The sequence below is a fragment of the Podarcis bocagei genome (assembly GCF_964188305.1).
Source record: "Podarcis bocagei genome assembly, chromosome: 9".
Classification (NCBI taxonomy): Eukaryota; Metazoa; Chordata; class Lepidosauria; order Squamata; family Lacertidae; genus Podarcis; species Podarcis bocagei.
In genome coordinates, this window is record NC_138134.1 from 75,971,409 (window position 1) to 75,987,151 (window position 15,743).

The 15,743-nt window shown below is 45.0% G+C and overlaps 1 protein-coding gene across 1 annotated transcript in view; it reads left to right on the top strand.

The window, feature by feature from the left end:
* Positions 1 to 15,743, top strand: part of ATRN (attractin) — a 167,776-nt gene that overhangs the window by 117,560 nt on the left and 34,473 nt on the right. The window contains 2 exon segments of the mRNA XM_081206904.1: positions 4,282 to 4,343; positions 10,050 to 10,128. Of these exon segments, the coding sequence (XP_081063030.1) occupies positions 4,282 to 4,343; positions 10,050 to 10,128 (141 nt within the window).

Sequence of the window (15,743 nt, forward strand, 5' to 3'; positions counted from 1 at the left end):
GGCGTGCTGAGGTCAGCGCGCCCCAAGCTTCTGCATGCCGGCAAGCAGTCCGCTGCCGCCCCAAGCCTTGCGCACCCGGCGGGACCTCCTGCCGGGTGCGGGAGGCTTGGGGCGGCAGCGGACTGCTTGCCGGCATGCAGAAGCTTGGGGCACGCTGACCTCAGCCCGCCTCAAGCTTCTAGGTGCGTGCAAGCAGTCCGCTGCCGCCCCAAGCCTCGCGCACCCGGTGGGACCTCCTGCCGCGTGCGCGAGGCTTGCAGACACTCGCACGAAGCAGGGGGAGCCCTCCAGAGGGCTCCCCGTGCTTCGGGCGACAGGCTGCCTCCCCAAGCCTCGCACACCCGGTGGGACCTCCTGCCGGGCGTGCGAGGCTTGCAGGCATTCGCCCCATAAGACGCACCCCGATTTCCCCTTCATTTTTGGAGGGGAAAAAGTGCGTCTTATGGGGCGAAAAATACGGTAATCAAAATAAAAACAACAATCCAATAACCCCCCCCCAAACCACCCTTAAAAGGGCATAGGATGTCAATCAAATCAGCCAAAGGTGTGGTTAAAAAGGAACATTTTGCCTGGTGCCTAAAGGTTTATAATGAAGGCTCTAGGCGAACTTCCCTGGGGAGAACATTCCAGAAAAGCCACTGCAGAAAAGGCCCTGTACTTGTGTTGCCACCCTCTGGACCTCTCAAGGAGATGGCACATGAAGAAGGGCCTTGGAAGGTGATCTCAGGGTCCAGGTCCTTCAGTTATTGCCATCCTGAACCTTTTAAGGCTTTATAGGTCAAAACCAGCACTTTGAATTGGGCCTGGAAACTGATCTGTAGCCAGTGCAGCTGGACCAGGATCAGTGTAAGATGCTCAAACCGTCTTGCAGTCCGGTGAGCAACCCGGCCACTGAATTCTACACTAGCTGACGTTTCTGAACTGTCTTCAGAGGCAGCTACGTGCTCAGATGATAAAGTCCAAGAAAACGGTTCATCATTTGCATTAAAAGTGTTACAAACATTCTTTAATATGTAAAAGCCTTCTGTGACCTGAATTATAAAAACAAAAGTAACCTCGTATTTCAAAACAATAAATAAGAAGAATGCTTCCCTTAAATTCTCTCCAGTTTTTCCTGCCATATTTTAATCTTCATATGAGGATCTAAGAATCAGGAGGAGGCTGTCTCTTGGCCCTGTCCCTGGAGACTTGGAATGAGTGACACAGTGGTGACATCCTGCTTAAAAGACCAGGTCTGGCTCGCCAGCTTTCATATTGGTGCCAAACTTGGGCTGGGGTGGCTGTCGCCATGTAATCTTGGAAACGCAGCAGCTGCTTTGCGTAAAATTGACAGAGGTCTGTGCAAGCCTGTTTGTGCCTGAAGTCTTCAGAGGAGTCTCTGCCCAGGGGCAAGGGAGGAAAGCAATGGGTGGGAATGTCTGCAGTCCTGGTCGTAGATTGTTTGCAAATATTAGCAGGTGGTGGTGAGGATCTCAGTGATACGGCAGCATCAGGACCTGGGACAGCACACTGTGACCGCTCCAGGCAAGGTGAAAGCTAAGGAGTAGGGCTGGAGCCTGAGAGCAGGTATCTCAGCGTGGTGTTGCTGCAGCAGCCCTGCCTGGCAGTCTACTGATGGTTTATTGTTGTTGTTTTTTATAAAAATTTTATTGGTTTTACAAAAAAATTTTATAGACACATACAAACATATAAACAAACAAACAAACATGTACAATTTCATATCCTTTTTTTCATAAACCTTACTTCGTCGACTTCCCCAAGCCTCCCCTTTCTACATCCCAATTTCCAAAATTATTTCAGCAAATCCTAACACTTGATTTTATCAGATTTATCCCTTATTCTTTTCTTTTACTTGATCTTTTACAGCTGTAAACCCCTTTCCCCCCCCTAAAACCTCGACATTTTAGCTTTCATTAATTTTACAATATTTCTTAAGATAAATTTTAAATTTCTTCCAGTCTTCTTCCGCCGTCTCTTTCCCCTGGTCACGGATTCTGCCAGTCATTTCAGCCAGTCCCATGTAGTCTATCACCTTCATTTGCCATTCTTCCAGAGTGGGTAGATCTTGAGTCTTCCAATGCTTTGCAATAAGTACTCTTGCTGCTGTGGTGGCGTACATAAAAAAAATTCTATCTTTCTTTGGCACCAATTGGCCGACAATGCCCAAGAGAAAGGCCTCTGGTTTCTTAGGGAAAGTACATTTAAGCACCTTTTTCATTTCATTATATATCATTTCCCAGAAAGCCTTAATCTTCGGGCACGTCCACCAAAGGTGATAAAAAGTACCTTCAGTTTCTTTGCATTTCCAACACTTGTTATCAGGCAAGTGGTAAATTTTTGCTAGCTTGACTGGGGTCATGTACCACCTAATATTTTCCTTTAAGGCATTACATGCCGTAAATTTTATACCGGTGGTCCACAACTGTTCCCAGTCAGCAAACATAATGTTATGACCAATGTCCTGTGCCCACTTAATCATAGCTGACTTAACTGTTTCATCTTGTGTATTCCATTTCAGCCACAAGTTATACATTCTAGACAAATTCTTAGCATTGGGCTCTAACAATTCTGTTTCTAATTTTGATTTCTCCACCTGGAACCCAATTTTCCTGTCTTGTTTATAAACCTCCATTATTTGATAATAATGGAGCTAATCTCGTACTTTGGTCTTCAATTTCTCTTGACTCTGTAGTTTCAATTTATCACCCTCTTGTTCCAAAATTTCCCAGTACTTTGGCCATTTGGCCTCCATATAGAGTTTTTTCACAGCTTTAGCCTCCAATGGCGACAACCATCTAGGAGTTTTGTTTTCCATCAAGTCTTTATATCTGATCCAGACATTATATAATGCTTTTCTAACAATGTGGTTTTTGAAAGCTTTATGCACTTTGACCTTGTCATACCATAGATATGCATGCCATCCAAATACATTGTTAAAACCTTCTAAGTCCAAGATATCTGTATTCTCGAGGATCATCCAGCAGATACTGATGGTTTATTGTTGTTGTTTAGTCGTTTAGTCGTGTCCGACTCTTCGTGGCCCCCTGGACCAGAGCATGCCAGGCACTCCTGTCTTCCACTGCCTCCCGCAGTTTGGTCAAACTCATGCTGGTAGCTTCAAGAACACTATCCAACCATCTCGTCCTCCGTCGTCCCCTTCTCCTTCTGCCCTCCATCTTTCCCAGCATCAAGGTCTTTTCCAGAGAGTCTTCTCTTCTCATGAGGTGGCCAAAGTCTTGGAGCCTCAGCTTCAGGACCTGTCCTTCCAGTGAGCACTCAGGGCTGATTTCCTTCAGAATGGAGAGGTTTGATCTTCTTGCAGTCCATGGGACTCTCAAGAGTCTCCTCCAGCACCATAATTCAAAAGCATCAATTCTTTGGCGATCAGCCTTCTTGATGGTCCAGCTCTCACTATGCTGCTGAAAAGAGTTTTAGACCTCGCCTCCCAGGGGATTTTCTCTCAGTTAAAGGGCCATGCACTACTTTAAGAGGTGTTCACTCTAGGGAGGCTTCCGTAATGGGAAAAAGTGGGAAGACTGGAACTGAGGAAGTTGCTAGGGAGGAGTCAATAACTGAGGTTTTTGGCCAGGAAACATTATCAAGAGCAGGACATAGCACATAGTTCTACTCTTCACTTCTCTGCAAAAGAGATTGTCTTGATAGTCATTCATTCATTCATTTATTTATTTACGGCTATTAGCCCATAAAATATGTATTGATAGTCATTGCTGAGGATGGTTCAAGGGGAGGTCTTTTATGTTGCAGGATTCCCCCTTCTGAGAGGGCCCAAGTTTAGACCCTGAACCCATCTTGTTTTAACTTGGATGGCTTCCTAACCCCTACACCATCTCGATCTTCTTCTGTACTGTGGTTTCCGAGCACCAGGGAGGTTTTTGTGGTTGTCAGAGCTTTAGCCCAATAAATTAATGCGTGCTCAGACATGAATAGAGCATGAGAGAGAGAAGTTGTAGCGTATTGATTACGATCCTGTAGTTCTAAGCAATGCATGTTTATTATCCTGCTATTCTATTTGTGCTTTTAATATGGCACCATGTTTTTATTGTTTCGTGTGTTGTAAGCCTCCTTGGGTACCTGGTAGAATGGTGGGGTATCAAATATGTCAACAATGCACCACTTTTAAGTGACAGGTTGCTGTGTTAACACTATCTAAATGGAGCAGGATTTCATTATTATGTTAGCCCTGGAAACGGAATAGCTTATTTGCAACATGAGTTTCTGAATGCAACAACAAATAATTCATTTGCTTTTTCTTCTCTACAGATTGCATTTTCACAGCACAGTAACTTTATGGACCTGGTACAGTTCTTTGTCACCTTTTTCAGGTAATCTTCTACTCTAAATAACTAAAATATTTTACTGTTAGTATCAGAAGCCTTACTGAAGTCAAGATACACTATGTCCACAGCATTCCCCTGATCCACCAAGCTTGTAACTCCATAAAAAAAGAAAGAAAGAGAAAGAAATGAGATTCATCTGGCATGACTTGTTTTTGAGAAACCCATGCTGGGTTTTAGTAATCACAGCATCCTTTTCTAAGTGCTTAAAGACCGACTGTTGAGCTATCTGAATAAGGGTTTGTCTTTTGTTCCTATGCCATATTGCAATCCTTTATCAGTAAGAACTGAGGTGTTTTTGTTTTTTTTTAGGGATTCACTCTTGTAGGTGGGTAGCGTGAACTGGGGTAGGATCCTGGAAATTACAGGTTGGTTAGCTTAATGTCTGTAGCAGGGAAAGTGGTGGAAAGTATTGTTAAAGATAAAATAGTCTAGCATATAGAAGAAGAAGCCTTGCTGAAGTACAGACAGCATGGCTTGTGCAAAGGGCAAGTCCTGTGCTATGAACCTAGTAGAGTTCTTGGGCAGCACAGGAAGCAAGGAACAGATGCATGTCTTCAGCATATGAGAGAAACTAGAGGCCAGATTCAACTCACCCAGTGTGCTAGCGGAACCTAGTGGAAGAAATCCAGCTGCTGCAATGGGGCTTTCCCCACACATTCGCCCATCTATTTTGGGGAATCCCAGAAGAGCATATGAGAGGAGGAGACTTGAGATATGTTTTTAGGCTCTACCCTATTCATTCACTGTGATTTGTTTCAGTTATTTTTAATGCCGAATTTTAAATTGTTGTAACATGCCCTGGGACCTGTGGTAAAGTGTGAGTAATAAATTGAGATGATGATGATGATGATGTATCCTCCTGGAGAAATAGAATTCATGTGGCAGTAAAGTTGATTCCCAAGGTTATTGTCTGATACTTCAGTCCTTTTTATAGCTTTGCTACTGCAACAGATGGCAAACGAAAGGGATGTTGATAGGAAGCCTTGCAAATATATTCAGAGGGTGGTTGGACGCCACCTGCTCGGCTTGACCCTGCTAATGCTGATGTGGCGGCGTCACAGGTGCCTGTCCCTGCCTGGCGTTGGCACATAGTGCATGCTCTGGTGGGGCGGCCTAGTCTCAGGTGGCCTATATAAGTTTCCTCCCCACCACAGTTCCAAGTACATTGTGCTAGGTCACTAGTTCCCAACTGGTGGTCCATGACCCCTCCACATAACCCACCCAGGGGTTCTGTGGCACCATTCACTTAACAAAAACTACCATAGAGATATCTTTTTTTAAAAAAAGTAGGGTTCCATGGCTTGGCTTTAGAAAAACAGGAGTTCCACAGTACTTAGCTAATTGGGAGCCACTGCCCTAGGTGAAGGGACACAGGTGGCGCTGTGGGTTAAACCACAGAGCCTGGGACTTGCCGATCAGAAGGTCGGTGGTTCGAATCCCCATGATGTGGTGAGCTCCTGTTGCTTGGTCCCTGCTCCTGCCAGCCTAGCAGTTTGAAAGCACGTCAAAGTGCAAGTAGATAAATAGGTACCGCTCCGGCGGGTAGGTAAACGGGGTTTCCGTGCGCTGCTCTGGTTCGTCAGAAGCAGCTTAGTCATGCTGGCCACATGACCCGGAAGCTGTACGCCGGCTCCCTCATCCAATAAAGCGAGATGAGCGCCGCAACCCCAGAGTCATCCACGACTGGACCTAATGGTCAGGGGTCCCTTTTACCTTTACCTTTGCCCTAGGTGAATCTGTGATGTGACTTGATTTAAGGACCATCTTGCTGAGAGCCTGAGGGCCCGGCTCCTGCCTCTCGCCACCTGGCCCAGGGCGGGGCCTGACAGGTTTTATAAGGACTGATGCTCAGCAGAGAGGGCTTCTTCTTTTAAATTGTTTTTATATCCTTTTAAATTCTTTTGTTTAGTGTTTCAGCTGTTTTTAACTGGGCCGTGAGGGCACTTGGGGGCACGTGCCCAGGAGGAGAGGAGAGGAGGAGCGGAGGAGAGCAGAGCAGGGGGAGGCTCAATTACAATGGTTCTAGGTAGGGGGAGATATGGCGGGCCGGGCAAGGGGCACAAGGCACAGGCAGTTATATCAGCTAGCCCTTGGGTCTGCGACTGCTGCAGTTGAATGCCAGGTTGGCCCAGAATAAAATCTCCCTCACCCATGACCTGATTATGGATGAGGAGGCTGACCTGGCATGTATCAGGGAAACCTGGGTGGGTGAACAAGGTGGAGTTGGTCTCGCCCAGCTGTGCCCACCTGGGTACTCAGTGCAGCATCAGGCCAGACTTGAGGGTCGGGGAGGGAGAGTTGTAGTCTAGAGAGATTTGCTCTCTATCTCCAGGCTCTCTGTCCATTTGGGGGGTGGGGGGTCTAGAGTGTGTGTTCTTGGCAATCAGGACAGATATGGGGTTCTGCTGGCTTACTGCCCACCTTGCTGTCCAGCAGTCTCCCTGCCTGAGCGGACAGAGCTGGTCTCAGAGGTGGTGCTGAAGACCCCCAGACTGCTGGTTCTGGAAGACTTCAACGTCCATGCCGAGGCAGCTGGCTCTGGGATGGCTCAGGACTTCATGGCCGCCATGACAACCATGTAGCTGTCCCAACATGTCACCATCCCAACGTACATGGCAGGCATGTCCCTTGCCATGGTTAGATCACTCCTGTTGAGATTTAGGCTGTCAGCACCTTTTCCTCTCCACAGAAGCGGGGGATTTATTAGGAAGGTCCGCCCTCGGCGGCTGATGGATCCAGTGGGATTCCAAATGCCTCTAGGGGTTTTCTGGCTGATATGACTAGCGCCCCTGTTGAAGCCCTAGCTGACCTCTGGAACACCCAAATGACTCGGGCTATTGACCTGATTTCCCCTAAGCGGCCAGGTTGCTCACCGGAGAAAGACAGTTTGAGCGTATTACACCGATCCTGGCCCAACTGCACTGGCTACCAATTAGTTTATGGGCCCAATTCAAAGTGCTGGTTTTGACCTATAAAGCCTTAAATGGCTCAGGACTGCAATACCTCAAGGACCGCCTCGTTCCATATGAACCTACCAAGACCCTGAGATCATCTTCTGAGGTCCTCCTTCGTGTGCCTCCTCCTCGAGAAGGCTGGAGGGTGGCAACACGAGAACAGGGCCTTCTCTGCAGTGGCCCCCTGTTTGTGGAATGCTCTCCCCAGGGAGGAAGTTCGCCTGGCACCTTCATTATACACCTTAGGCGCAAGGCAAAAATGTTCCTTTTTAACCAGGCCTTTGGTTGACCTGATCAACATCCCATACCCTTTTAAAATGTGGCTCTTTGGGGGGGGTATTATTGGGTTATTGCTGTTATTTTTATTATATATATTGTGGTTTTTATGTAGGCCTTTTCTGTGAACCACCCTGAGACCTCCAGGAACAGGGCAGTATATAAATTCAATAAATAATAATAATAAAAGTCACCTTCCTATTTCTGTTATTTGCAGAAGTAATAGGATACAATTTGGCAGCATTGTGGTGTCCACCGAACCTTTATTTCTTGCCACTCTTTTAAAGTGAAGGGCAAGGATTTCCTCCTTTCAGTTGCCCTGGATTGCAGACCAATCACTTCTTCCCATACAAGCCATTGAGAACTAAGAGAGGACCTTACTTGCATTTGCCTTGCCTGATGTTCTGCATAGCCGCGTGCCGGTTCCAGTTGCTGGTTGCCCAAGCGTGGTGGAACTTCTGAGTGCCATTTATGTGTCAGAAATGTCACCTTTAAATATGACCCGATCATCTGGGGTTCAGAGCTCTGACTCTGAAGTGAACTCTGCAGTTCTGATGCTTTTGGAAGTGCTGGCGACTGACCTACTGCAATAAAAAATGAGCCCCACTGTGTGAGCTTTTCAGCACTTACGGGGATCTGCTGCCTCCTTGTGACAAAGATGTAAAGGGTTCTTTTTGAAAGCGTTGAAGAAGAAAGCTGCTCAGTATATTCCACTGATACCTTCCCAAATGGATTTTTTTTAAAAAAGGCAAAGAAGATAGTTGTAGCAAAAGAGTTAGAGGAGGGTGACACTTCAGCGAAGTCTTTTGACAGGCTCTTGTTAAACTCAGCAGGGTTTGGCTGAAGTGTTAAGGGGCTGCTGAATTTTTCACACAGACGGGACGGCCTCAGCCATTGGACAAATATCTGATGTGGGTTACGGTCTGTCTAGCGAGGAGTGTGAGCTCCTGTAAGCCTCCAAGAGCAGCTGGTGTGGCTGCACAAGTCATTTCTGCTCCCAACTTCTGCCTCTGAATTTAGAAATGGTGAAAAGGGATTGGGACTGAGGACATGAGCAGAGACACCGTGGGGTTTTGTTTTAGGGAGAGAAACAAACTTGGTTCTTTCTTCATGAGGCTTTGATGGGCCGGGATGTTGCATAGCAGAATTCCATTCTCTTGTTTTGGTCTACATTTTATTTTTTGATATTTTCTTTTTGATCGGACAAGAATTCACCTTGCAAAAGAACTTACTTTTGGACAAATATGCCCCAACCATCAAGGCTAGGTGGGGAGGAGTATTAAATAACTTGCATACAACCGCTGCAGGTCTCTCTTTGTATTTTCTGTCTGCTGAATAGATCGTGTCTGTGAAATAGGAAGATTTTAAAGGATACTTTATTAATGGACTTGGCATTTGCTTTGGTAAATCATCAGATAATATTTGGGCAAGTAATTTTCTGCCTTTGTTCCAGGTTGTAAACTGGAGCAAGTAGCAGCCACCTATCTAACTGTAGGGCATGCTGCTTTGAAGGTTATTGAGATAATGGGGGAAGAATGTTTGCTGGCTCTGGGTTGGCAAGTTGCTATAATTAATTGGATCAAAAACAATTACAGAAAGATCTGGATAAAAGTAATGACATATGAAAGCTATTAGATCACCCTTTTCCTTTGTCATAACAGATGTAGAAAAATAATTGAGTACTCTTACAAAACGATTGTGAAACTGGAGAGCCCCATGGGTAGAGTGTTAGATTTGGCTTGGGTTCAAATCCCAACTCAGCTATGGAATCATTAGCTGGCTTTCGGTACATCATTCAGCCTCACTTTCCCATCTGAAAAATGGGATAACGGTGACCTCCCTTTCTTGTTTTTATGAGGATTAATGATAACATTTGGCTAGAATCTACTCTGTGCCTTAGGGAGAGAGTAGGCCTATAAATCTCAGCCAGTGAATAAATCAATATGAACAGGGTTCATTTTCTAGTTCACTTGGTCTTATAAATAAGACGTTACCTGCGATTAGAAAGGAAACAGAACAAATATTCCTTATTTAAAATCCCTTTTGCATGTTTTCACACATTGCCGTTCCGTTTCCCTTGCTGGGTCACAGTGAGATTTGCATTAGCAGGGCCTTCTGTCATCACCGTTGAGTGATAACTTGATTGAATTATGTTGACGTTCTCAAGTGTGAAGGCAGGTGATATGGTCTCATTCTGGCTTTGTCATTCACCCTTCGCAGCGGCACATCTTGCTTCTCTCTCCCCCCCTCCCCCCCGCCCAAATGCCTGCTGCGCACCACCTTACAAGACAGAGACATGAATCTTAATGTTGCCAAGCACTTTATGTGCCATTAGTATCTGTTGACAGAAGTTCACGAGAGTGCAATGCTATTTTTGTTGGTCTAGCTGTCGAATTCTCCTGCATCTCAAATCGAAAGGAAATAAGTGTTGTTGTTGTTTTTCCTGTTTCCTCCATTTCAGCTGTTTCTTGTCTCTGCTCCTTGTGGCCGCTGTGGTTTGGAAGATTAAGCAGAGCTGCTGGGCGTCGCGGCGGAGAGAGGTGGGTCAAAATGACAGAATCACTGCCTTCTTGCTACGACCTGTGAGCTTTTATGTCTGCTTCTTGCATTCGTTCTCCTAAGAGGTGCCAAGTACACAACTGAGCCAGAAGCCTTGCTTACTGACCGAGGGCTCTGGAAGCCCTCTTGAAATTCCCTATGTTCTGGAGAAGGCGGCAGAGAGGCATCTGTCTCCTTTTGAGTTAGCTCGATGGAAGACATTGCTTTTGCAAAAGCCCTGCTGCAAATGTTAAAAAGAAAAAGAGGGTCTGGCCCTTCTCCTCTTCCTCCTAGTTCCCTGGCACCATGCGGGGTGTGTGGAAGAGACCAGATATTGTTTCATCCTGCATTGCAGGGGGTTGGACTAGATGACCATTGGGGTCCCTTCCAATTCTATGATTCTGTGTGCAGGATTTGGGGGCAGCCAGGAAGCAGCATGACTCCCCTCTCTGCTTCCCCAAGCCAGCATTAATGCACCACACTCCGTGGCAAGCTGCCCTTGCGCCTCACCCGGAAGCCCCAGCTGGTGCGGAAAGCAATGGCTAGACTACTGATGGGAGCAGAGGTCCAGCAACTTGCTAAAACATCTGCGCTGGCTGCTCATATGCTAATGGGCCTGTTTGATATACATAGCCCTGAACAACTTGGACCCAGTATACTTTTACAGACCACCTGAACCCTTACCTGAGACCTTATAATCCCATATTAATCCCTGAAATCATTTGGAGGAGAACAGATGTTCCACATGTTACAGAACCCTCATTGGCCTCAACTGGAGGTTAGGTCCTGCTGTGAAATACATGTCCAATAGATACTTAGTAGGCACCCTCGCTTTTGACTTTCAAATGTCTCTTGAACACTTTTTCTTCTTCTTCTCAATGTGACAGCCCGTCTCTTCTGTTGTTATTTGCTTTGTTCTTGATGGTGCTTTGCGCCTTGTCATTCTTCACCACCCCGATCTTTTATGATGTGCTAATATTTAGAAATACTAAAAATACAGATCCTTGCCTTCCCTGAGGTCCCTCAGAAAGTAAGACGGAGCCCTGCCCCTCCCAGGGCTCTGTTCATGCCAGAAGACTTCAGGGTAAGTTTATTCAGCAGACCCACTGAAATTGATGAACATGTCTTAGTTAGGCCCAGTTATTTCAGTGGGTCTGCTGTAAGTAAAAGATAGCTGAATGCCACCAAGAGATTCAACTAAGAGGCAAGAGGAGTAGTGGTTTCTCGTAAAGAATGTTAATAATGGTATTTCAGCAGTGAGGCAAGCGATAATAATTGTTATAGGCCCAAGAGAGGTCATTTTGTTTTCTGTAAGTAGTTTGAAAAGGCTCACGCATAGACCTTATTGGGCAAACTATTCTTTCCTGAGCTTTGACTACCTTTCCCTATCTAGTCCATCTAACATATATTGACATGAGCAGTGACATTTACTCTGGAGCTTGAGTGTTTAAAATGCGCAAGTCCTTCTTGCACGGACATATATTTCCTCCTAGGAGTTGTACACTTGTGTGCTTTATGTCATCTGCTCTGTCCTGCTCAAAAGGCTTGCATGCAACCAAGCCCATCCTTAATCAGGACCTAACTTTGAAAATTCAGAGACCTCAACAGGTATTTTTAAGTATAGTAGGGAGGACTTAATTGTGAAATAAATTGGCTGAATTTGACAGTGTCAACCTATACCTCACATGTTCCTTTTCAAAACACTTGGGCCAAAGGGTGGGGAGGAAGGTTGCAAATGTTTTTAGATTACCTGTTATCATGAATGGGCAACACAGAGCTTATATATACACACACATACATACATACATATATACACAGAGTAGTTTGGAACCTGAGCACAGAGTGATTCAAAACAGATACAATTTTTAAAGAAGATAAACAGACATACAAAGCAGAATTTAAAGTTGAGGCATGCCCTTACTGTACCACATCCAGAAGAAGAATACCTCTGAATTGCTAGGGGGCCAACAGAGGACGAGTGCTATAGCACTCAAGGCCTGTTTGTGGGTTTCTCAGAGGCCTCCTATGGACCACTGTAGGAAATGGGATGATGGGCCATTTTGGTCTGATGCAGCAGGGCACCACCAGCAGGAGACAGACTTTGGGGATAAATGGCCATTGTTTTTCTCTTTCCCATCTTGACAAGAGTATAAAAAGCAAAGTGAAAGCTTCCTGTAGTTTTTCCTAAATAAAATGTTAATCAGGGTTTACGTTGGATGTAGTCTGAGAAATACCGCATTCTGCCTGGAGCCAAGTGAGGCATTTAATGATGGCTTAAATGGAAAATGTCACTGGTGTGAAGTTATCCTCTGGGCATACTTTTTTTTTGAAAGTTGCAGAGAGGATCAGCTGGTATCTTATCTTTCTCACAGTTAGGTTTCTCATACTTGGTTTGCACGCTTTAATTTCAAGTGATAGACAACTTGTCTGATTTCTAACAAACTGTCCTAAAACTTTATACGGAAGGGATCCTCATAACTTAATAGTGTTGAAGAGTTGCTGTCCAGTGGCGACTTCTTTCTGACCCGAGTTGTGTATCAGGTCACCTGCTGTCCCTGCTCAACCCCAAAACGACGACTGAGGTCATAACCGCTTCCTATGGCTGAATTAAGTCAATTCCTTTCCCATCTCCCTGCCTATTGAGATCAAGCAGACTTCACGGTACTCTTTTTGGTGCCTGCCGAAAACATTCCTATTTAGATAAGCCCACCCAGAGGCTTAGAAAGTTGAGGTAATTTTAATCTGTTTTAGTATTTTATATTTTGTATGTTTTAAAGCATGTTTGTGATTTTTTCTCGATTTTGTTGTTTTAACTTTTTGCAATCCGCTTTGAGGTTTGTTTTTTGCAATCAAGCGGAGTAGAAATTTTGTGTAATAAATAACAAGTAAATCTAAGAAGCCCCCTATATTGTTGCTGGTATGCTAGGAGAGGGATACATATATGGAAGATAGGTCAGTGACCCATCTGGGGTCCTTATGACCTAGAAGGGAAAGTAGAAGCTCACTTTTGCTGGTTTTGGGAGCAACAGAGCTTTCCCAGGACTCTGGAGTGTTGAAGGACTATGTGATAGGAATGTTGAGTAAGGTTGTTGCAGGCTTGTGCTATTTCTAACAGCTTGAAAAATACTGCAGAAAAATATAGAATGTTATGCTTTTTAAGGGGGGGGGGGAATATTGTTAAAACATTACTTATAGTTGCAATAACTTCTTGTACCTGGCCAGTAAAACATGATGCAAAACACTGAAAGCAGAAGATTTTGCTCACTCTCAGGTGAGCTGGGACAGCTCCGTCTGTAGATCATGGGGCTCTTAATCTGAAGGTTGTGGGTTCGAGCCCCACATTGGGCAAAAGATTCCTGTATTGCAGGGGGTTGGACTAGATGACGCTTGTGGTCCCTGCCAACTCTGTGCTGAACAGTGTTATGACCATGCAATCCTGCTTTCCTCCTCTGAGGCAGAGGACTCTAGCTGTGGTCCTAGCAGGGCCACAGTCTCCCATGTTCTTCAGGAATCTGCAAGTGCTTAAGCAGCCGGGGGCCCTTTAAAGTCCAGCCTTTCTCAACCTGTGGGTCCCCAGATGTTGTTGAACTACAACTCCCCATCACCCCTAGCTAGCAAGGCCAGAGATCAGGGATGATGGGAGTTGTAGTCCTACAACATCTGGGGACCCACAGGTTGAGAACCGCTGCAAGAAGCTTCTCACACGGAAGGTGGAGCTAGCAACTGAGAAAGAACTGCAGCTCCTATTTAAGGCCCAGTCAGAAGATGACTGCTGCTGAAGCAACATCTAAGCTCTGCTCTTAATGGAGTCTCCAGCCTGAGCCCTGCAGGGAGCTCCCCAAGGTACCATTAAAATCCATTCCCCATTTCCATACTACTCAGGCCATTGCTCAAAACAGAACAACCAAGAGCACCTGCCCAATGAGTGTAAAGCACATTTGTTTCAATCTTTCATCCACAAATTAAAAACCAAACCAATCCTGAAACCTAATATAGCCAATGTAACTCCCTAATTAACCTAGCCCGGATACGGTGGTGATGAGGAGCATTTATTCATAACTGAATGAGAGTAGGATATTGTAAAGCATTTGGCAGGGGTTTAGACCTATCAGTATATTATCTGAAGTAACATTTGGGCAACTTGGCAAGGCGGCATTAGAGTGTGCGTGACACTGATCTACTAAAGGGAAGTGAGTGGTTCGTAAATTCGTACCCTTTTCTCTCTCTCCACTGAGCACCGTAACGAAATGGCTTTCAGGCGCTGTATTTTGCTGGTGGAGGAAATGGAAACAAGAAAGAATGCTTGTTCGAGGCTCGGAATGATACTGAAAGACAGATAAAATTGCTCCTTTTATTACATGACTTTTGGAAAGTGATAGGAAACATGAAGGCGGTGGTGGAGAATAATGCTTGAAATAAAACCGCAATGGCATCATAAAGAGTACATCTGTCTACAACCAAGTCTTAATATGTATTTTTTGCTCCCTTTCAACCTTCTTTCCCTTTTTTTACATGCCTTTGGGATTCCTGTAGTCAAGCTGTGAGCCACAATCCAAGGCTTAAACCTCAGATTGTGAATCAGCTTGGGCAGGGTATGATGGAGGGCATTTATCCAAGTCTCAAAACAGTAGACTGTCCACTCAAAATACTATACTATACCTGTGTAGATAGTCTGAAAAGAGAGTGATTTGCTTTCATTTATTTTAAATATTTATCTGCCACCTTCCAATTAATAATCTAAAATGGTTTATCAGTAAAAATTGACGCAACCGAAACATATACTGAAATCTCTCTCTCTCTCTCTGAGATTTGGCACTTTCCTTTTTTCTGGCTTATGTTTGAGAGAAAGGGCTAAATTTAGTGTTTGTTTTAATTATGGCACTAATGTCCATTATTGCTTGGTTTCAGATGCAACAATTAGTAACTTACAATGCTAACTTTCAATACCAGCAAATGTCACGGTCCCTGATTTCTGTCTTGGTTCAGACTTTAATCCAAGTTAGAAAGAAACTTTGGTGGCAAGGAAGGTTAAGAACCATTATTAGCCCTGCTGTCTTACTTTCCCCCTTCAAAATGAAGCTTCCTCTTTGGTGGCCCCAGGTTATGCAGTGAGATGTGTCTTTATACCATCCATTGCGTGCTTTTTGACAGCTGGCCAAGACGCACCATTTTACCGAACCCTTTGCTTGTGTGGATGTCTTTCCTTTTCCTGCATTTCTGTTCTGTGCTGCTGTTTTGGTTGTTTGCTGTTGGTTCTCTGGTTTTATCTTACGATTTTAATGTAAGTTGCACTGGTTCCAATTGTGACATTTTTGTAACCCTTCCCCAGGACCATTTGGTGAAGTCAAATAGTCAATATGCTAAATATGGGGAACTTGAGGCAACTTCTGAAAAGAGGATCCCTGCATCTGGTGGTTCTCCTTGTAGCCTGTAATGTCAACACTCACAGTCCCTCTGCCCCCACGAGCAGTGGCTTCTCATGCTTGTGTAGCAGAGAAACCCGCACGGTGATGTCATCATGCCACATTGTGAAGTCAGGGTGGTGGTTCAGGTTTTGGACTGTGACTCGGAAGACCAGGGTTCAAATATAATAATACAGTGGACGCTCGGGTTACAA